At 39.6% G+C, this 23946-nt stretch overlaps 1 protein-coding gene and 3 pseudogenes across 1 annotated transcript; 2 read left to right on the top strand and 2 right to left on the bottom strand.

The window, feature by feature from the left end:
• On the bottom strand, nucleotides 728-1381 carry Or5w22b-ps1 (olfactory receptor family 5 subfamily W member 22B, pseudogene 1; annotated as a pseudogene).
• Nucleotides 1206-1865, top strand: Tfdp1-ps1 (transcription factor Dp-1, pseudogene 1; annotated as a pseudogene).
• Nucleotides 1866-14474: 12609 nt separating this feature from the next.
• On the bottom strand, nucleotides 14475-16399 carry Actg1l1 (actin, gamma 1 like 1). The gene has a single exon (NM_001409346.1). It carries the CDS (start codon nucleotides 16323-16325, stop codon nucleotides 15198-15200), a length of 1128 nt encoding a protein of 375 aa, NP_001396275.1. The 5' UTR covers nucleotides 16326-16399; the 3' UTR covers nucleotides 14475-15197.
• Or5w1c-ps1 (olfactory receptor family 5 subfamily W member 1C, pseudogene 1) lies at nucleotides 20270-21206 on the top strand (annotated as a pseudogene).

The raw sequence follows: 23946 nt of genomic DNA, 5'->3' as shown, positions 1-23946 counted from the left end.
ACTTCCAAAAGTAACATACAGAGAAACACAAAACAGCCTGAATATTCCACTGCCTGACAAAGTATGTCAGTCTCTCAGGAAGTGTAAGGCACACTGTTGCTTAGAAACCATGGACCACAACCTAAAATTCTATTTCTTTCAAGGTTAGTTAGGCCAAGCCAACTCCATGGTTCACTATGGGTGAGTATATCTTTAGATATGCGACAGGATGTGTTAGTCAAGGTTGCTACTCTCTTGCAAAGTGCACTTATATATTTACTCTAGGAATATTCTGCACACACTTTATTCTATTGCAGTTTGAAGCTTATTAAGAACTATTAGTTTGCTTGTGCAATGTTTATCCATGACTTACATTTCCCATATGACCAAAGATGAAAGAAGATTCACCATGAATGAAAAACACAAAATACAGAAAAATACCTACTATAACATAATGATCATGATTTTTAATCCAGAGAGTTCTGTATCATATCCTCACTTTGAGTTAGTATCCTATAGCAACATGCTAGTCTTACTGGTATGTGTTGGTAACTTAAGAGGCTTTTCAAAAAACTGTAAAAATGAGAGGAGTGAAGAAATAGTGTTTAAATCTACTGCATTTAATTTAATCTAGTACATATATGTACAAGAATGAGGCAGATATCCACAGTTTCAAAGCCAAGAAAACACAGTGAATAGCTAAAACTTTCATGTGAATCTCAATAAATATTAAAAACCAAATTTTCTTTTAATTTTATCTGAGGCCTCTTTCACATCTTTGTTCCTTAAACTATAATTCAGTGGGTTCAGCATAGGAATCACAAGGGTATAAAATAGAGATTTCATTTTGTCTTGATCAAGGGAGTAAGAAGAACTTGGTTGAAAATATGTGAAGAGTAGAGTTCCTTGAAAAATAGCAACTGCGGTCAAGTGAGAGGTGCAGGTGGAGAAAGCCTTGAGCCTCTCTTCAGTTGAACAGATTTTAAAGACTATTTCAATGATTTAACAGTAAGAAACAAGGACTCCTGAAATGGTTCTCAGTTCAAGAAAGCCATAAATAGTCAATAATACCAGGTAACTTACTTGAGTATCTGAACAGGAGAGAAGGTATAGTGGAGGTAGATCACAGAAGAAGTGATTGATCTAATTAGACCCACAGAAACATAAGTGAAATGCCAAAATGTGCTAATGGCCTTGAACATCATCTCCAAGAAGAAAGACATCAAATGGATTGGCCTGCCCACCAACTCAGCTCAGGAGTGCCAGAACTTAGAGGTAGAGAGGCAGGGGAGGCTGGAAAGGATCAAGGAGAAGTAGTCACAGCTCCAGGAGCTCATCCTGTAGCAAATTACCTTCAAAACTTGGTGCAGAGAAATCGCCAAACTGAGCAGCAGGCCCACAGACCATCGCCTCCCAACTGTCATCCATTTGTCCTTCTTCACTGTCATCACCAGCAAGAAGACAGTCATTGACTGCAGCATCTCCAATGACAAATTTGAGTATCTGTTCAACCTTGACAACATGTTTGAAATCCATGACAATATTGAGGTACTCAAATGCATGGACATGGCCTGTGGGCTGGAGTCAGGCAACTGCTCTGCTGAAGATGTCAAGGTGGCGAGAAATTTGGTACCAAAAACTCTAGAACCATATGTGACAGAGATGGCTCAGGGATCCATTGGTGGAGAATTCCTCATGACAACAGGTTCTACGTCAATAGCACAAGACTTTCTGCCAATGTTTTGAGCAATGGTGCAAATGGGATGCTGGCCACGAACTCTAATTGGTCTCAGTACAGCAGCTCCAGGGTGGAGACCCCTGTGACCTACGTTGGTGAAGATGATGACGACAATGCTGACTTTAATGAGAAAAACGAGGAGGATTGATTGCTCAACTGTAGACTCCTTTCCCTTCAGTCAGTTTCAGGGAAAAAAAAAACATGTATAGAGAAAAGACATGTATAGGCGTTCTGTTCTTTTTGGCCTCCTCCCAAGAAGATACTGCTAGTTGTGGAGTTAGATATGCTGCTTCAAGTAAGGAGTGTGCAGTTTAAGCAGTGTTGCGAATGTGTCATGATGTCAGCATGCCAAAGCAGAGCCTAAACCTACCTTTTATGATTTTCTTTCTTTTCTTTTCTTTTTTTTTGTTTCCTTTCTTTCCATTCTTTTTTAAGTTTGAAGCTTATTTTGCCCTCAACAGTTGTTGTGGGGTTTGCTGAGTAGACTGTACTATGCCCACACCAGTGACAATGATAAAATGCTGCCCTGCCTCTGATGTCCAGCACCCAGGTGGTGTCCAGCCAGGCTTTAGGATGATTTTTTTCTGTTTGTTAAATCATGCATTGTCCAGAGAATGAAAGCAATAGCAAAGCTCTACTTGTTAAACATTAAGTGCCATATGTTCATAACTACTTTTCCTTAAATTACATTGACTTCGTAATTCCATCAAGTCAACGTTTTCTCTATTGCAGCATCAAATTGTGAAACAGTTCTTCTTGTTTGTTTATTTTGTTTTTGTTTGGAAGAAGTTAACTGCCAAGCTGATGCAACTGTGGAAATCATCTAGAAAGTTTGCTAATGGTAAATTTGATTTCTTACAGGCTCCATTTGGAAACTTTTTATTGTATAGTTCTTTACATACTTATAAATCTATCATTTAAAGACATGTACTGAAACAAATGTTGTATTTGTTTCATAAGTATCTTCCTGTTATCTATTATAAAGTTGAAATTAAACATAATGTTTTGACAGTTTAAAAAAAAAGAAACATATCACTTTTCCCTCCCTTTCCTCACAATAACTACAACCTTGCTAGTGTCTTTTTTCCTAATTTCATGCACTCACTCTCGAATTAATAGCAGCATATGTGTGTGTGTGTGTGTGTGTGTGTATTATGTATATGAAAATAAACCTTTTGTGTTTGTTGATTGTGTGTATATGCATTTTTCTTAGGCTATCTTTTATTACTTCAGCATATACTGAGGCAAAGGTAACTGTGATTTGATCTTTGATTTTAGAATCTGTTATGTTTTACAGTAGTACTCTTTAGCAGTAGAACTGGTCTAGTATCAATCATTCTGACATGTTTGATGCACAAAAATCAAGCAGCATTGAATACAGTTGGGTTTCACTACTCAAATTTTCTTCACAAAGAAAAACAGCTATGCAGACAGGTGAGAACAACACTACTGCCCCAATACCTGGTCCAAGTAGAACCTGCATGGAGCCCACAGGACCCAGAAACCATGGAACAGCTGGTGATAGGAACCTACAGGTCTCCATCTACTCCCTGTACCTGATGGTATGCCACAACTCTCCATAACCCAATGCTTCCAGAGAGACCTTGTCTCCCAGGAGTGCTGACACCTCTAAGACTCACAGACTCACGGAGTCAAAGGAAGGACAAAGTCAACAAAACTGGAAAACCTGAATGCAGGTACGAAAGTTAAAGCAGGATGAGATTAACCATATAATAGTCCCATAAGCCCTAAAGAAATAGAAGCATTCATTAAAAGTCTCCCAACCAAAAAAAAAAGCCAAGGATTAGATGGTTTTAGTACAGAATGCTATCAGACATTCAAAGAAGACTGAGTATCAATACTCTTCACACTATTTCACAAAATAGAAACAGAAGGAACAATGCATATTTGTTCTATGAAGCCACAGTTGCACTGATATCTAAACTGCACAAAGACCCAACAAAGGAAGAGAACTTGAGAACGATTTTCTTTATGAATATTGATGCAGAAATATTCAATAAAATCCTCCCAACCTAAGTCCAAGGACACATCAAAATGATTATTCTCATGATCAAGTAGGCTTCATCCCAGGGATGGAGGGATGGTTCAATATACAGAAATCCATCGATGCAATCCACTATGTAAACAAACTCAAAGGAAAAAGAAAACAATATGATCATCTTTCTAGATGCTGAAAAAACATTTGAAAAAATTTAGCACTCCTTCATCTTAAAATTCTTAAAACATCAGCAATTTAAGGCGCATACCTAAAGATAGTAAAAGCAATATACAGCAAACAAGTAGCTAACATCAAACTAAATGGAGAGAAACTTGACCACAAAAGTAGGTGGAAAAAAAGAAGTCAAAATATCACTACTTGCAGATAGTATACTTAAGTGATCCCAAAACTCCTACAGCTTATAATTCTAGTGATATTTTGACCTCTCCCTTTTGACCTATTTTGTGGTCTAATTGCTCAGACTAGAACTTCAAGTACTATATTGAAGAGAGAGTGAGAGAGTGAATGGTCAGCCTTGTTTAGTTCTGCATTTTAGTGGGATTGCTTCAAGGTTCTCTCCATTTAGGTTGCTGCCATACTTGTTTGTTTTAGTTAATTATATATCCAGCTACATTGCTAAAATTAACTCAAATAAATTAGTAGACTACCTCTACTCAAAGGATAAACAGGCTGGGAAAGAAATTAGGGAAATGACACCCTTCACAATAGTCCAAAAAATATAAAATACCTTGGGGTTACTCTAACCAAGCAATTGAAAATCTATATGACAAGAACATCAAGTCTCTGAAGACAGAAATTGAAGAAGATTTCAGAAGATGGAAAGATCTCCCATGCTCATGGATGAGCAGGATTAACATAGTAAAAAATAGCCCTCTTACCAAAAGCAATCTACAAATTCAGTGCAATCTCCATCAAAATTCCAGCTCAATTGGAGATAAAAAGAGCAGTTCTCAAATTCATTTGGAATACCGTAAAACCCAGGATATCAAAAACTATTCACAAAAATAATAGAACTTCTGGGGGAATCACCATCCCTGATCTCAAACTCTACTACAGAACAATACTGAAAAGAGCTGAATAGTATTGTTACAGAAACAGACAGGTAGCCCAATGGAAATTCTATTCCCATATTGTTCTTCCTATGGGGTTGCAAATCTCTTCAGTTCCTTCAGTCCTTATGGTAACTCCTCCATTGTTATCCCTGTGCTCATTCCTATGGCTAGCTGCATGAATCTGCATCTCTATTGGTAAGTCTCTGGCAGAGCCTCTCAGGAGGGGCTATATCAGACTCAGGTCAGCAAGCACTCCAGCATCAGCAATAGTGTCTGTGTTTAGTGGCTGCTTGTCATATACATGGCCAGGTGGGGCAGTCTCTGGTTGGCTTATAGGATTCATCTGGAAGTGAAGCCATCTCGGGATTACCTTTTCTTCTGTTTCTGCTCTACTCTTTGTCCCTCTATTTCCTCCCATGAGTATTTTGTTCTCCCTTCTAAGAACACTGAAGCGTCCATATTTTGGTCCTCCTTCTCCTTGAGTTTCATATGATCTGTGAATTTTTTCTTAGGTATTCCAAGCTTTGGGGCTAATATCCACTTATCAGTAAGTATATATCATGTTTGTTGTTTTGTGTCTCAGCTACCTCACTCAGGATGATATTTTCTAGTTCCATCCATTTACCTAAAATTTTTATGTAGTCATTGTTTTTAATAGCTGAGTAGTACTCCATTCTGTAAATGTAACACATTTTCTGTATCCATTCCTCTGTTGAAGGACATATGGGTTCTTTCCAGCTTCTGTCTATTATAAATAAGGCTTCTGTGAACATAGTGGAGCATATGTCTTTGATATATATTGGGACAGCTTTTGGGTGTATGCCCAGGACTGATATAACTGGGACCTCAGGTAGCGCTAGGTCCAATTTTCTGAAGAACCACTAGACTGATTTCCAGAGTGGCTGTACCAGCTTGCAATCCCACCAACAACAGAGGAATATTCCTCTTTCTCCACATTCTCACCAGGATCTACTGTCACATGAGTTTTTTATCTTAGCCATTCTGACTGTTATAAGGTAGAATCTCAGAGTTGTTTTGATTTGTATTTCCCTGATGACTAAGGATGTTCAACATTTTTAGGTGCTTCATGGCCATTTTATATTCTTCAGTTGAGAATTCTTTGTTTATCACTGTACCCCATTTTTAATAGGGTTATTCGATTCTCTGGAGTCTAACTTCTTAAGTTCCTTGTATGTATTAGATATTAGCCCTCTATTGGATGTAGGATTGGTAAAGACCTTTTCATAGTCTATTGGTTGCCATTTTGTCCTATTGACAATGTCCTTTGCCTTACAGAAGCTTTGCAATTTTATGAGGTCCCTTTTATCAATTCTTGATCTTAGAGTGTCAATCATTGGTGTTCTGTTTAGGAAACTTTCCCCTGTGTCTATGTGTTCGAGGCTCTTTCCTACTTTCTCGTCTCTTAATTTCAGTGTATCTGGTTTTGTGTTGAGATCCTTCATCTACTTGGACTTAAGCTTTGTGCTTGGAGACAAATATGGGTCTATTTTCATTTTTCTCCATACAGATAGCCAATTAGGCCAGCACGATTTATTGAAGAAGCTTTTTTTCCTATTGTATATTTTTTGGCGTTTTTGTCAAAGATCAAGTGTTCATAAGTGTGTTATTTTATTTCTGGGTTTTCAACTTTATTCCATTAATCTACCTGCCTGTCTGTGTACCAGTACCATGCAGTTTTTGTCACTACTGCTCTGTAGTACAACCTGAGGTAAGGGATGGTGATTCCCCCAGCCCTTCTTTTATTGTTAAGAATAGTTTTCTTTATCCTGGGTTTTTTGTTTTTCCAAATGAATGTGCGAATTTCTCTTTCTAACTCTATGTGGAATTGAGTTGGAATTTCAATGGGGATTGCATTTGAATCTGTAGATTTCCTTTGGTAGGATGATCATTTTTACTATGTTAATTCTGCCAATCCATGAGCATGGGAGATCTCTTTATTTTCTCAGATTTTCTATTTCTTTCTTGAGAGACTTGAAGTTCTTATCATACTGATTGTTCACTTGTTTGGTTAGAGTTACCCCAAGATATTTTACATTCTCTGTGGTGATTTTGAAGGAAGTTGCTTCGCTAAATTCTTTCAGCATGTTTATTACTTGTATAAAGGCAAGCTACTGACTTATTTGAGTTAATTTTATATCCAGCCACTTTGCTGAAGTTGTTTATCAGCTGGAGAAGTTCTCTGGTAGAATTTTTGGGGTCACCTATGTATACTATATCATCTGCAAAGAGTGATACCTTTCATCCTTTTTTGCCAATTTTTATCCCAAATATCCTTGTTTTTAATGGCTGAGTAGTATTTCATCATGTAAATGAACCACAGTTTCTTTATCCATTCTTCAATTTATGTACAGTTTAATTGTTTACAGTTTCTTGCTATTACAAATAAAGCTACTATGAACATAGTTGAGCAAGTGACCTGTAGAATGGCAGAATATCTTCTGTGTATATGCCCTGAAGTGTTATAGTTGGGTCTTGAGATAGAACTATTCGAAAGCTTCTGAGAAACTGCCAAATTGATTTCCAGGGTGGTTCTATAAGTTTGTAGTCTCAAACGGATGAATGTTCCCTTTGCTCTTTTTACTGGCTGGAATTTGTTTGAAATTGACACAAGCTGGAATTATTACAGAGGAAGGAGCCTCCCTTGAGAAAATACCTCCATGAGATCCAGCTGTGAGACATTTTCTCAATTAGTAATCAAGGGTGGGATAGACCATTGTGGGTGGTGCCATCCCTGGGATGGTAGTCTTAGGCTCTATAAGAAAGGAAGCTGAGCAAGCCAGGGGAAGCAAGCAGATGAGTAACATCCCTTCATGGTTGTCTGCATCAGGTCCTGCTTCCTGACCCACTTGAGTTCTACTTCTGAATTTGTTTGGTGATGAACAGCAATGTGAATGTATAATCTTAATAAACCCTCCCTTCACGACTTCCTTCTTGGTCATGATAATTTGTACGGGACTAGAAACCCTGACTGAGGCTCTATTAAATGTAGCCAGCATGTGTTGTCCTTTGATTAGAATGACAAAGAAGTCATTCTGATGGTCCTGAGATAGAATCTCAGGGTCCTTTTGATTTTCATTTTCCTGATGACTATGGAGAGTAAACATTTCTTTAGGTGCTTCTTGACCACCTGATGTTCCTCTGTTGTAAACTCTCTGTTTAACATTGTACACTGTTTTTTAATTCAATTATTTGTATTTCTAACTTCTTGAGATCTTTATATATTTTGGATATTAGCTGACTGATGTGGAGTTACTGTAGACCATTTGCAAATCCTTAGGTTGAAGTTTTGTCCTAATAATAGTGTCCTTTGACTTACAAAACCTTTTCACTTTTATGTGGCCACATTTTTATTTATTCATTCATTTATTTATTTATTTATTTATTTATTTTTATTCACTTTACATTCCACTCACTGCCCCCTTCCAGCCCTTCTTCCTGCTCCCTTCCTTCCTCCCAACCCTTCCCCCATTGCCGCCCTCCCCCCACCAGTCTAGTTCACTGGGGGTTCAGTCTTAGCAGCACCCAGGGCTTCCCCTTCCACTGGTGCTCTTACTAGGATATTCATTGATACCTATGAGGTCAGAGTTCAGGGTCAGTCCATGTATAGTCTTTGGGTAGTGGCTTAGTCCCTGGAAGCTCTGGTTGCTTGGCATTGTTGTACATATGGGGTCTCGAGCCCCTTCAAGCTCTTCCAGTTCTTTCTCTGATTCCTTCAATGGGGGTCCTATTCTCAGTTCAGTGGTTTGCTGCTGGCATTCGCCTAAGTATTTGCTGTATTCTGGCTGTGTCTCTCAGGAGCGATCTACATCCGGCTCCTGTCGGTCTGCACTTCTTTGCTTCATCCATCTTGTCTAATTGGGTGGCTGTATATGTATGGGCCACATGTGGGGCAGACTCTGAATGGGTGTTCCTTCAGTCTCTGTTTTAATCTTTGCCTCTCTATTCCCTGCCAAGGGTATTCTTGTTCCCCTTTTAAAGAAGGAGTGAAGCATTCACATTTTGATCATCCGTCTTCAGTTTCATTTGTTCTAGGCATCTAGGGTAATTCAAGCATTTGGGCTAATAGCAACTTATCAATGAGTGCATACCATGTATGTCTTTCTGTGATTGGGTTAGATCACTCAGGATGATGTTTTCCAGTACCAACCATTTGCCTACGAATTTCATAAAGTCGTTGTTTTTGATAGCTGAGTAATATTCCATTGTGTAGATGTACCACATTTTCTGTATCCATTCCTCTGTTGAAGGGCATCTGGGTTCTTTCCACCTTCTGGCTATTATAAATAAGGCTGCAATGAACATAGTGGAGCACGTGTCTTTTTTATATGTTGGGGCATCTTTTGGGTATATGCCCAAGAGAGGTATAGCTGGATCCTCAGGCAGTTCAATGTCCAATGTTCTGAGGATCCTCCAGACTGATTTCCAGAATGATTGTACCAGTTTGCAATCCCACCAACAATGGAGGAGTGTTCCTCTTCCTCCACATCCTCGCCAGCATCTGTTGTCCCCTGAGTTTTTGATCTTAGCCATTCTCACTGGTGTGAGGTGAAATCTCAGGGTTCTTTTGATTTGCATTTCCCTTATGACTAAAGATGTTTTTTTTTTGTTTTTTTTTTTTTGTTTTTTTTTATTAACTTGAGTATTTCTTATATACATTTCAAGTGTTATTCCCTTTCCCGGTTTCCGGGCAAAATCCCCCTCCCCCCTCCCCTTCCTTATGGGTGTTCCCCTCCCAACCCTCCCCCCATTGCCGCCCTCCCCCCATAGTCTAGTTCACTGGGGGTTCAGTCTTAGCAGGACCCAGGGCTTCCCCTTCCACTGGTCCTCTTACTAGGATATTCATTGCTACCTATGGGGTCAGAGTCCAGGGTCAGTCCATATATAGTCTTTAGGTAGTGGCTTAGTCCCTGGAAGCTCTGGTTGCTTGACATTGTTGTACTTTTGGGGTCTCGAGCCCCTTCAAGCTCTTCCAGTTCTTTCTCTGATTCCTTCAACGGGGGACCTATTCTCAGTTCAGTGGTTTGCTGCTGGCATTCGCCTCTGTATTTGCTGTATTCTGGCTGTGTCTCTCAGGAGCGATCTACATCCGGCTCCTGTCGGTCTGCACTTCTTTGCTTCATCGATCTTGTCTAATTGGGTGGCTGTATATGTATGGGCCACATGTGGGGCAGGCTCTGATTGGGTGTTCCTTCAGTCTCTGTTTTAATTTTTGCCTCTCCCTTCCCTGCCAAGGGTATTCTTTTTCCTCATTTAAAGAAGGAGTGAAGCATTCACATTTTGATCATCCGTCTTGAGTTTCGTTTGTTCTAGGGATCTAGGGTAATTCAAGCATTTGGGCTAATAGCCACTTATCAATGAGTGCATACCATGTATGTCTTTCTGTGATTGGGTTAGCTCACTCAGGATGATATTTTCCAGTTCCAACCATTTGCCTACGAATTTCATAAACTCGTTGTTTTTGATAGCTGAGTAATATTCCATTGTGTAGATGTACCACATTTTCTGTATCCATTCCTCTGTTGAAGGGCATCTGGGTTCTTTCCATTTTCTGGCTATTATAAATAAGGCTGCGATGAACATAGTGGAGCACGTGTCTCTTTTATATGTTGAGGCATCTTTTGGGTATATGCCCAAGGGAGGTATAGCTGGATCCTCAGGCAGTTCAATGTCCAATTTTCTGAGGAACCTCCAGACTGATTTCCAGAATGGTTTTACCATTCTGCAATCCCACCAAAAATGGAGGAGTGTTCCTCTTTCTCCACATCCTCGCCAGCATCTGCTGTCACCTGAGTTTTTGATCTTAGCCATTCTCACTGGTGTGAGGTGAAATCTCAGGGTTGTTTTGATTTGCATTTCCCTTATGACTAAAGATGTTGAACATTTCTTTAGGTGTTTCTCAGCCATTCGGCATTCCTCAGCTGTGAATTCTTTGTTTAGCTCTGAACCCCATTTTTTAATAGGGTTATTTGTTTCCCTGTGGTCTAACTTCTTGAGTTCTTTGTATATTTTGGATATAAGGCCTTTATCTGTTGTAAGATTGGTAAAGATCTTTTCCCAATCTGTTGGTTGCTGTTTTGTCCTAACCACAGTGTTCTTTGCCTTACAGAAGCTTTGCAGTTTTATGAGGTCCCATTTGTCGATTCTTGATCTTAGAGCATAAGCCATTGGTGTTTTGTTCAATAAATTTTTTCCATTGCCCATGTGTTCCAGATGCTTCCCTAGTTTTTCTTCTATTAGTTTGAGTGTGTCTGGTTTGATGTGGAGGTCCTTGATCCACTTGGACTTAAGCTTTGTACAGGGTGATAAGCATGGATCGATCTGCATTCTTCTACATGTTGACCTCCAGTTGAACCAGCACCATTTGCTGAAAATGCTATCTTTTTTCCATTTGATGGTTTTGGCTCCTTTGTCAAAAATCAAGTGACCATAGGTGTCTGGGTTCATTTCTGGGTCTTCAATTCTATTCCCTTGGTCTATCTGTCTGTCTCTGTACCAATACCATGCAGTTTTTATCACGATTGCTCTGTAATACTGCTTGAGTTCAGGGATAGTGATTCCCCCTGAAGTCCTTTTATTGGTGAGGATAGCTTTAGCTATCCTGGGTTTTTTGTTATTCCAGATGAATTTGCAAATTGTTCTGTCTAACTCTTTGAAGAATTGGATTGGTATTTTGATGGGGATTGCATTGAATCTGTAGATTGCTTTTGGTAAAATGGCCATTTTTACTATATTAATCCTGCCAATCCATGAGCATGGGAGATCTTTCCATCTTCTGAGGTCTTCTTCAATTTCCTTCTTCAGTGTCTTGAAGTTCTTATTGTACAGATCTTTTACTTGCTTTGTTAAAGTCACACCGAGGTACTTTATATTATTTGGGTCTATTATGAAAGGTGTCGTTTCCCTAATTTCTTTCTCGGCTTGTTTCTCTTTTGTATAGAGGAAGGCAACTGATTTATTTGAGTTAATTTTTTACCCAGCCACTTTGCTGAAGTTGTTTATCAGCTTTAGTAGTTCTCTGGTGGAACTTTTGGGATCACTTAAATATACTATCATATCATCTGCAAATAGTGATATTTTGACTTCTTCTTTACCAATCTGTATTCCCTTTATTTCCTTTTGTTGTCTGATTGCTCCGGATAGAACTTCAAGAACTATTTTGAATAAGTAGGGAGAGAGTGGGCAGCCTTTTCTAGTCCCTGATTTTAGTGGGATTGCTTCAAGTTTCTATCCATTTAGTTTAATGTTAGCAACTGGTTTGCTGTATATGGCTTTTATTGGTCTGAAGTTCTCTTTCTTTGTTGTGTCTTTGTGTGGTTTAGGTATAAGAGTAATTGTGGCTTCGTAGAAGGTATTCGGTAGTGATCCATCTGACTCAATTTTGTGGAAATGTTTGGATAATATTGGTATGAGGTCTTCTATGAAGGTTTGATAGAATTCTGCACTAAACCCGTCTGGACCTGGGCTCTTTTTGGTTGGGAGATCTTTAATGACTGCTTCTATTTTCTTAGGAGTTATGGGGTTTTTTAACTGGTTTATCTGTTCCTGATTTAACTTCGGTACCTGGTATCTGTGTACGAAATTGTCGATTTCCTGAAGATTTTCAAGTTTTGTTGAATATAGGTTTTTATAGTAAGATCTGATGATTTTTTGAATTTCCTCTGAATCTGTTGTTATGTCTCCCTTTTCATTTCTGATTTTGTTAATTTCGACGCACTCTCTGTGTCCTCTCGTTAGTCTGGCTAAGGGTTTATCTATCTTGTTGATTTTCTCAAAGAACCAACTTTTGGTTCTGTTGATTCTTTCTATGGTCCTTTTTGTTTCTACGTGGTTGATTTCAGCTCTGAGTTTGATTATTTCCTGCCTTCTACTCCTCCTGGGTGTATTTGCTTCTTTTTGTTCTAGAGCTTTTAGGTGTGCTGTCAAGCTGCTGACATATGCTCTTTCCTGTTTCTTTCTGCAGGCACTCAGCGCTATGAGTTTTCCTCTTAGCACGGCTTTCATTGTTTCCCATAAGTTTGGGTATGTTGTACCTTCATTTTCATTAAATTCTAAAAAGTCTTTAATTTCTTTCTTTATTTCTTCCTTGACCAGGTTATCATTGAGTAGAGCATTGTTCAATTTCGAAGTATATTTGGTCATTCTTCCTTGATTGTTATTGAAGACCAGTTTTAGGCCGTTGTTGTCCGATAGCACGCATCGGATTATTTCTATCTTTCTCTACCTGTTGAGGCCCGTTTTTTGACCAATTATATGGTCAATTTTGGAGAAAGTACCATGAGGAGCTGAGAAGAAGGTATATCCTTTTGCTTTAGGATAGAATGTTCTATAAATATCCATTAAGTCCATTTGGCTCCTGACTTCTTTTAGTCTGTCTACATCTCTGTTTAATTTCTGTTTCCATGATCTGTCCTTTGATAAGAGTGGGGTGTTGAAATCTCCCACTATTATTGTGTGAGGTGCAATGTGTATTTTGAGCTTTAGTAAGGTTTCTTTTACATATGTAGGTGCCCTTGTATTTGGGGCATAGATATTTAGGATTGAGAGTTCATCTTGGTGGATTTTTCCTTTGATGAATATGAAGTGTCCTTCCTTATCTTTTTTGATGACTTTTAATTGAAAATTGATTTTACTTGATATTAGAATGGCTACTCCAGCTTGCTTCTTCTGACCATTTGCTTGGAAAATTGTTTTCCAGCCTTTCATTCTGAGGTAATGTCTGTCTTTGTCTCTGAGGTGTGTTTCCTGTAGGCAGCAGAATGCAGGGTCCTCGTTGCGTATCCAGTTTGTTAATATATGTCTTTTTATTGGGGAGTTGAGGCCATTGATGTTGAGAGATATTAAGGAATAGTGATTATTGCTTCCCGTTATATTGATATTTGGATGTGAGGTTGTTTGTGTGCTTTCATTCTCTTTGTTTTGTTGCCAAGACGATTAGTTTCTTGCCTCTTCTTGGATATAGCTTGCCTCCTTATGTTGGGCTTTCCCATTTATTATCCTTTGTAGTGCTGGATTTGTAGAGATATATTGTGTAAATTTGGTTTTGTCATGGAATATCTTGGTTTCTCCATCTATGTTAATTGAGAGTTTTGCCGGATACAGTAACCTGGGCTGGCATTTGTGTTCTCTTAGGGTCTGTATGACATCAGTCCAGGATCTTCTGGCCTTCATAGTTTTTGGCGAGAAGTCTGGTGTGATTCTGATAGGTCTGCCTGTATATGTTACTTGACCTTTTTCCCTTACTGCTTTTAATATTCTTTCTTTATTTTGTGCGTTTGGTGTTTTGACTATTATGTTATGGGAGGTGTTTCTTTTCTGGTCCAATCTATTTGGAGTTCTGTAGGCTTCTTGTATGCCTATGGGTATCTCTTTTATTAGATTAGGGAAGTTTTCTTCTATGATTTTGTTGAAGATATTTACTGGTCCTTTGAGCTGGGAGTCTTCACTCTCTTCTATACCTATTATCCTTAGGTTTGATCTTCTCATTGAGTCCTGGATTTCCTGTATGTTTTGGACCAGTAGCTTTTTCCGCTTTACATTATCTTTGACAGTTGAGTCAATGATTTCTATGGAATCTTCTGCTCCTGAGATTCTCTCTTCCATCTCTTGTATTCTGTTGTTGAAGCTTGTATCTACAGCTCCTTGTCTCTTCTTTGGTTTTCTTTTCTTTTTTTTTTTTTTTTTTTTTTTTACTGCAGCACTTTTATTTCTCTTTACACAATGACGTGTTGCTGGGGCCTAATGTTCTCACTGAACAGTAGAAAACCAAAATTTGTCATTTCTTAAAGAATTGAGTACAAAAACCTTACATAAATTAAAAGGATGAATACATTTACAGGTGTCGATGCAAACGTTCCCAACTCAAGGCAAGTAACAACCCATGGAGGTCAGGAGGGAAAAAACCAGAACAGAAACTGGGTCCTAAGGCTCGGACTTTCCCACCCTGTTAGACTGGCAAGAAAAGAAGTGGTAACTAGTTCAGGAACCCTTGCCAGCCTCGGGAAATCCTGGAAGTCTGCTGTTGGTTAATACCCTGCACAGATCACTACATGGTGCTCACAGAGATCCACTAGCCTGGGGACTGACTGACTTTTCCACAGATCTCCCCTGCCACCAAGTGACCGAGCCACATGAACTAAGGACTAAATCAAGATATGCACAGGGTATTAAACATATACCAAGGGAACAGTTAACTTGAATACAAGGTCAAAAATCAGCAACAAGTTCTACGATCCAGTGCTGATATCAGATACAAGCTTCAAGGACAAATTTCTTTTCAAAGGCTTATTCCAGTTTCATGAGGCTAGCATGAGGTGTGTACATTTGCCAGGGCAAATCGATACTTCAGAATCAGCTCATGCAGCAGATGCCTGGCACCTGCTCAGTCCATCTAGAAGCATTTGCGGTGGACAATGGAGGGGCCTGACTCGTCATACTCCTGCTTGCTGATCCACATCTGCTGGAAGGTGGACAGTGAGGCCAGGATGGAGCCGCCAATCCAGACTGAGTACTTGCGTTCAGGAGGAGCAATGATCTTAATCTTCATTGTGCTGGGAGCCAGGGCTGTGATCTCCTTCTGCATCCTGTCAGCAATGCCTGGATACATGGTGGTACCACCAGACAGCACTGTGTTGGCATACAGGTCTTTGCGGATGTCCACATCACACTTCATGATGGAGTTGAAGGTGGTCTCGTGGATGCCACAGGACTCCATGCCCAGGAAGGAAGGCTGGAAGAGAGCCTCTGGACACCGGAAGCGCTCATTGCCAATGGTGATCACCTGCCCATCAGGCAGCTCATAACTCTTCTCCAAAGAGGAAGATGATGCAGCAGTAGCCATTTCTTGCTCAAAATCCAGGGCAACATAGCACAGCTTCTCCTTTATGTCACGAACAATTTCCCTCTCAGCAGTGGTGGTAAAGCTGTAGCCCCTTTCAGTCAGGATCTTCATGAGGTAGTCTGTCAGGTCCCGGCCAGCCAGGTCCAGACGCAAGATGGCGTGGGGAAGGGCGTAGCCCTCATAGATGGGCACTGTGTGTGTGACCCCGTCACCAGAGTCCATGACAATGCCAGTGGTACGCCCAGATGCATACAAGGAGAGCACCGCCTGAATGGCCACGTACATGGCTGGGGTATTGAAGGTTTCAAACATTATCTGCGTCATCTTCTCTCTGTTAGCTTTGGGGTTCAGGGGGGCCTCGGTCAGAAGCACCGGGTGCTCCTCAGGGGCCACACGCAGCTCGTTGTAGAAGGTGTGGTGCCAGATCTTCTCCATGTCGTCCCAGTTGGTGACAATGCCGTGCTCAATAGGGTACTTCAGGGTCAGAATACCCCTCTTGCTCTGGGCCTCATCACCCACGTACGAGTCTTTCTGGCCCATGCCCACCATGACACCCTGGTGTCGGGGGCGCCCGACGATGGAAGGAAACACGGCCCTGGGGGCGTCGTCCCCAGCAAAGCCAGCTTTGCACATGCCGGAGCCATTGTCAATGACGAGGGCGGCGATTTCTTCTTCCATTGCGATCGGCAGAGGACGGGACGACGGAGCAGCGGAAAGAAACGCAGTGTAAGCCGGCGGCGAAGTGTGAGACCTTCTTTGGTTTTCTATATCCAGGGTTGTTTCCATGTGTTCTTTCTTGATTGCTTCTATTTCTATTTTTAATTCCTTCAACTGTTTGATTGTGTTTTCCTGGAATTCTTTCACGGATTTTTGCGATTCCTCTCTGTAGGCTTCTACTTGTTTATTAATGTTTTCCTGTGTTTCCCTAAGGGAGTTCTTCACGTCTTTCTTGAAGTCCTACAGCATCATGATCACATATGATTTTGAAACTAGATCTTGCTTTTCTGGTGTGTTTGGATATTCCATGTTTGTTTTGGTGGGAGAATTGGGCTCCGATGATGCCATGTAGTCTTGGTTTCTGTTGCTTGGGTTCCTGCGCTTGCCTCTTGCCATCAGATTATCTCTAGTGTTACTTTGTTCTGCTATTTCTGACAGTGGCTAGACTGTCCTATAAGCCTGTGTGTCAGGGGTGCTGTAGACCTGTTTTCCTCTCTTTCAGTCAGTTATGGGGACAGAGTGTTCTGCTTTCGGGCATGTAGTTTTTCCTCTGTACAGGTCTTCAGCTGTTCCTGTGGGCCTGTGTCTTGAGTTCACCAGGCAGCTTTCTTGCAGCAGAAAATTTGGTCTTACCTGTGGTCCCGAGGCTCGTGGGGTGCTGCCTACAGGCTCTCTGCAGTGGCAGCAACCAGGAAGACCTGTGCCGCCCATTCCGGGAGCTTCAGTGCACCAGGGGTCCAGATGGCCTTTGGTGTTTTCCTCTGGCGTCTGAGATGTGTGTGCAGAGAGCAGTCTCTTCTGTATTCCCAGGCTTGTTTGCCTCTCTGAACGTTTAGCTCTCCCTCCCACGGGATTTGGGTGCAGAGAACTATTTATCCGGTCTGTTTCCTTCAGGTTCCGGCGGTGTCTCAGGCAGGGGTCCTGCCGCTCCTGGGCCCTCCCCCACGGGAACCAAGAGGCCTTATACAGTTTCCTCTTGGGCCAGGGATGTGGGCAGGGGTGAGCAGTGTTGGTGGTCCCTTCCGCTCTGCAGCCTCAGGAGTGCCCACCTGACCAGGCGGTGAGGTCTCTTTCCCACGGGGTCTGGGAGCAGAGAGCTGCTGTGGGCCGGGATCCATGGGTGTGGGACTTCTGTTAAATATAGGACGTGCCCGGTCCTAGAGGAGTTCTGCCTCTGTGTGTCCCGATTTCACCAGGCAGCTTTCTTGCAGCAGACAAGTTGGTCTTACCTGTGGACCCGAGGCTCAAGTTTGCTCGCGGGGTGCTCCCCACCTGCTCTCTGTGGTGGCAGCAACCAGGAAGACCTGTGCCGCCCTTTCCGGGAGCTTCAGTGCACCAGGGTTCCAGATGGCCTTTGGTGTTTTCATCTGGCGTCCGAGATGTATGTACAGAGAGCAGTCTCTTCTGTTTTCCCAGGCTTGTCTGCCTCTCTGAAGGTTTAGCTCTCCCTCCCACGGGATTTGGGTGCAGAGAACTGTTTATCCGGTCTGTTTCCTTCAGGTTCAGGCGGTGTCTCTGGCAGGGGTCCTGCCGCTCCTGGGCTTAGCTTTTGTTTTATCTTATTTTATTTTACTATTATCCTTTAGAAATCTGTTTGTTTTCTGACAGACAGAAATGGGGTAGATTCTTATGCCATGGTACTGGTAAAAGAGACTGAGAGAAGAGAGGGAGTGGAAACTTTAATCAGCTTACATTATGGGAGAAAAAAATGTTTTCAATATGAGAATAAAATAGCCACTGATTCAAATAAAAAACTAATAACTAATTTCTTTAGGCAATGAGCTAATAATGTGTCCTGTCTTCACTAAGTAAATGTAAATACATTTGTTGAAATGCATGAAATTATTTTGTTTTGGGGATGAATGTGAATGTGTACAGGTGTATGAATATGTAATAGTTCCCTACTTTACAGCATTAAAAATATATATTATGAGTGATGATTAAGAAATAATGAATATAAAATTAATTGAAGTCAAATTGCTAATGTTATTTTGTTAATTAGCTACATAGAAATGTTTTAAAATTGATAATGGGAATACTCTTCAATCACCCTGATTAAAATCACATCATTAGGGGCTGGGGATTTAGCTCAGTGGTAGAGCGCTTACCTAGGAAGCGCAAGGCCCTGGGTTCGGTCCCCAGCTCCGAAAAAAAGAACCAAAAAAAAAAAATCACATCATTAAACCCTGTTATTACAACTTCCTCTTATTCCAAAGGGACCAAGTAGTGAGTACTCCAGGACAGGCAGACAGGCTCATAACTTGGGCAGCTGTGGAGAGTGCTAACTCTATATGTGGACAGAACTATATCCACTAACATCTCTAGTCCTTAATCAGGTACAGACACCTTTGCTGTTTTTCATATGTACATTATAAGTTTCTTTATTTTTCTCTTTATTTTCAGTTGCAACAAATACATGTATGAAGAAGGCAGGTGTGAAACAAGGCAGATGTCTGCTTTATATAATAAGCATTTTAATGTTTATGAAAATAATGGGGCTGACATGTATTATGTTTGGAAGCAAAGTTGGCAAGTTTCATTTAGTACTTCAGTAATAGACATGTGATTTTATGTATCTTAGATGTTATAAATATATTAAATGAAATAATAATTTTAAAATATCTATATACTGAGAAAGATATTTAAAACAATTTATTCAAGTTTTAGAAATCTGTGAGCTACATGGAAATTTTCACATTTCATATGTGTGTATTTACTAATTATGTTTCAATCTCATATATTTGTATATGAACTTTCTGTGTTAATGTAACTATGAACGTACAAAATAAAATCTCAACTTCCATTTATATTTGTAGATTTTTAGTTTGTTACAGTGCAACAGTTAAACAGTGGATATGGACTCTATTTGGAAGAACTTCCCAAGAACTATATTACTTTTTAAAAACACAGATCAGTTGAATAAAAGTCGTCATGAAATGCTAAAGGAAATAAGAAAAAAGTAAAGCAGTATAACAACGTTTGGAGACTTAGGACGGCACAAAGCTCAGACACAAACCTGGATTCTGAGACAATGAACAAAGGCTAGTTTTCTCGTTGTCTGTTTACACATGACATAGAGGTGTGCAGGGTATGAAATTTTGCTGGATTACAACTCAGCTGTTAGGTCATCTGTTTTATTGGTTGTTTTACCACCTCTGCTAGCAGAATGATTAGGGTAGAGCGCTATTTCTGACAGAGTCTTGTCTTTGTGTTCAGGATTTTTGTACCTACAAATCTTTTTGTCTACTTTGCCACATCTCTCTGTTTATTTCAATGAATCTCAATTCTGAGATCCAAGTCATAGCAAATGTAGCTCAATTTTTGAAACCAGAAATCAATTTCAGATGTTTTCAGTAAAGTATGTGAATTTACCTACAAATACCTTTGTAACACTGAGGAATGCTCCATAGGTTTAGAGAATGAAGGGATAAGAATGGTTGCTGTCAGTACACATATTTAATTATGCATATTCATTTTACAGATATAACCATGCTATTTATAAATGAAATATAACAATTCTTATCTGAAGATGTCAGCTTTTTTCATAAGTTGATAGAAGAAACATTGCCTCTATTTCAGAGAGTTTCTAATTCCTAAACTATAAAAGGGAAGGGCAACCGTCTTATAGTGACATGATGTTTGTTTGGACACCATGTGTATAAATTTGGAAGAATATGTGCTATATATTGTAAAGTGAGCTATACTGATACAAGAAATGCTCTAATTTTCTCTCTAATAGACCTTGAGTGAAATACATTTCTAATACTCTAATTCACGCACTGGAGATTTTATCAATTTTTCCCTCTGTTAAAAACAAAGACCAAGAGTCTAACTATGAACACAGAAAAAGTATAACTGTCAGCTTTTCTTTCTTTATTGAAATCCAGGGTATCCAGATCCAAAGAATGAAGTTCAAGAACATCACTGCATTTGATGATTTTGTCTTCTTAGGACTTTCCAGCAGACAGGATGTGCAACAGGGACTCTTTGCTTTCTTCTTCCTTGTTTATAGCGTGACTATAATTGCTAATTTAGGGATGATCCTGCTAATCAAGTTGGACAGCAGACTTCACACACCTATGTACTATTTCCTGAGCAATCTGTCCATCTGCGACATCTGCTACTCCTCCACAATATCTCCAAAATGCTGGCTTATTTCTTGTCTAAAGAGAAGAGGATTCGTTATAATTTATGTGCTGTTCAAATGTATTTTTTGTGGCCTTTGGAGATATGGAATGTCTCATGCTAGCTCTCATGGCCTATGATCGCTATGTTGCCATCTGCAATCCCCTGCTCTACACAATTGCAATGTCCAAGAAGGTCTGCACCCACTTTGTGGCTGTTGCCTGTGCAGTAGGTTTGGTGGATTCAGCAATCCACACATCCTGTACATTCCGACTGTCCTTCTGCAATTCAAATGTCATCAGCCACTTTTTCTGTGACATTCCACCCTTACTGGCCCTCTCCTGCTCAGATACATCCATCAATGAAATACTGCTCTTCACATTTAGTACCTTAGTGATTGCGTCCAGCGTTGTTGCTGTCCTTCTCTCCTACTGCTACATCATTGCAACCATCTGCAGGATGAACTCTGCTGAGGGCAGACGCAAAGCATTTTCCACTTGTGCCTCCCACCTCATGGCTGTGGCCATTTTTCATGGAACTCTGCTTTTCATGTATTTCCGGCCCAGCACAAGTTACTCCATGGACACAGATAAAATGGCCTCTGTTTTCTACACAGTTGTGACTCCCATGTTAAACCCACTGATCTACAGTTTAAGAAATAAGGATGTGAAGGGGGCTCTGAAGAAGGCAATCAATATTTACTTGTGGCCTGGGTGAAATTCTATATCACATGACAAAATGAATAGAATTCTCTGACACTGTTTATGTGTATTAATATAGATTCCCTTGTGTATAACCTTTGAAATATTCCTCCTGAGTATTGAGTATAATGAAAGCATGTACTTTCCTTAGTCTTTAGTCTAAGCTAATAAACAATAAAGAAGCTAGTATTAAATTTTATAGAGAGGGCCCTTAACACCATTGTTAAATGAGAAACAATAGGGCTCAATAAAGTCTTCACATCTAATATTCCTCAACTTTTCCTCTAGATTCAATGAAAGGGTCCATAAATAAAGTTGATATATTCAAAGTGAATGTTGGAGAGTGAAAATAAATTTTTCTGCTGTTGTTTGCAGTAATCGGGTTTATCAGTGTCATCCAATTTATGTCTATAACATTCCAGTCAATAATTATTATCTAAAAGAATAAAACAAGCAAACAAGAGATACCTGCTTTAAACTCTCACCCTGTGTTGTTCTTGTTATTATTATTTTTATTATTATTATAATTATTATGTCATTTAGTTTATATTATTTTTACTTGAATTTATATCTTTGGATACAGGGTTCTTATTAAAAGCCAGTTATGAAATAAATAAGGGTATATACTTTTAAAAGTAATATATCTTTGTTAATTATAAATGTTATTAAAACTTTCTTTCCATTTCATTACTGTATATTTTATCTTGAATCAAATGTTTCTTTTGTGTTTGGCCCAGAAATTACATCCTGGAAAAAGGGTAACTTGGTATCAGTTTTTATTCAGTTGTCTTACTTGCATCAGTAAATTTCCCATGGTCAGCTGTCATCGATTGTTGTTTGATTTTTTTTCTACCTCAAGAGGGTTCCTGTACTCAGGTGAGGTTAGGTGAAATCTTACTTGTCAAATAAGGCTAGAGACTGTGACTGGACAGTGGAAGGGGAATTTGGAGCTGAAAGTTCTAGTGAAGGGACAGAGAGTGACGAAGAGAGAGAGAGAAAAAAATGGAAACACAGAGAGAGACAAGATGGAACCAGAAAGAGAGAAAAATGGAGCAGAGCCCCATGGTCTGAAGAATCCACAAGTAGCTAGGATGTTCATAGATAGGCAATAAGCAGTGTAGGGTACATTTGACCAATCTAGATGTGCAGTATTTGGTTTCCATGAATCTAATTGAGTTTTGTGTTCTTCGTGTGGATATTTTGGGGTTGAAGATTTACTGTTATAATTTGAATAGTACATTATAAGTCTCTGGTGTTATCATTTTACAGGGCTAAGGGAATCTGAGCAAGTAGGAGCCTGCTTTCTCCAGGTTTTATTGCATCTAAACTTCTAACTTTCCTCTCTGGACTTCCCTTATTTTGCTTACACTGAAAACATTTTGTTATACTGTTACAAATTTATTTCTAGCACTGACATGTTGCTTTACAAACATCTATAACTCCAGTTACTGGGGATCCGATGCCCTTTTCTGAGCTCCATAGGCACCAGACGTGTAAACATTTCACACACCTAAATATTCAATAAAAGCACTTATACATGTAAATTAAATAGATATATCTAAAATTAATATTAAAATATTAAAATTACATTTTGGTCTTTCACATCTAATTTTATGATTGTTTTTAAAGTTGCTGAATCATTTTCTTTACCAGTTGTTGAAAACCCTAGTGGTTTTGTTGTACTTTAAATGAATCACTTCTATGATAACTACATATAGGTCTACAATACATTGGGTGTGTCCTCTTTTTCCTACACTGTTTATCTCTTCTATCTTTATCAACTATTTTCCCATCTACTCAACTGTCCCTTTCCCAGATTTATATTTGCTATCTTTGCTTCATTTGGTTTCATCAGAGTCATCTGTATAACAAAAGGATTGAGGCTCTCTCTGGAGCTGGTGTGTCAGCAATAGGTATAAAATTGAAGAAAATGGTTCCACTTTCCATTGGTCTATTCAGAAGAAACAGTTCTGCTTTGAGCGGTAGGTCTCCACGAGTCCTTATGATCCTTGCCTATCTGATCAGAGTTCATTCCTGTGCAGGCTGAGTACAGTCATTTCTAGCTGCTTTGGATGCTCACTGAGGTGATTACTATGATTGTCCAGGTTATGGCATTTCACACACACCTACAATTTCTCTCTTTCAGCTCACATCTCTCTTTCTATTCACTCTTTCTTGCAGAATATTTCCTGAGCCTTGCATGGATGATGCAAAAGTCATATTTATGGCTGGCTTTTAATTTTCACTTAAAAAAAAAACAGAAAAAAAAGGAGTGACTGAAATAAGAGAGATAGATTACAATCTGTATATGCTAAATTTCATTAACAGAATATATGTATATAAATTTATGTTTTTCTAGCTCAAATCAGAAAAAGAGATAAAGAGGTAGAAAAAATCACTACAGGATCAACAGAACTAATTCTGTGCAATCATAGTGAGCTGCATGTCAAGGAAGAACCTGTTAGTGCTATGAGACAGGACACTATTGATTACAGACCATTAAAGTAGCATCCTTTTCTGGCTGTACCTTCTATATTCCATAGAGCCTGTTCAGCTAAATTGTCAATCTCTACCTGCATAGTCTAGCTCCAAGCCACCTGTGAATCTCTGCCTGAACAGATGAGATATTACTACTGTACTGGGACTCTGCCTTTAGTCTGTGATAGAACTGAGTATAGCCTGCATCTCAGCTCTCCCTACAGCCATGTGTCTCCTTGCACTGAACTGTTTCTAGAAACTATACGTTCGGGTTCCAT

This window comes from Rattus norvegicus, chromosome 3, assembly GCF_036323735.1.
Source record: "Rattus norvegicus strain BN/NHsdMcwi chromosome 3, GRCr8, whole genome shotgun sequence".
NCBI classification, from domain to species: domain Eukaryota; kingdom Metazoa; phylum Chordata; class Mammalia; order Rodentia; family Muridae; genus Rattus; species Rattus norvegicus.
This window is presented reverse-complemented; position numbering and strand designations above follow the sequence as displayed.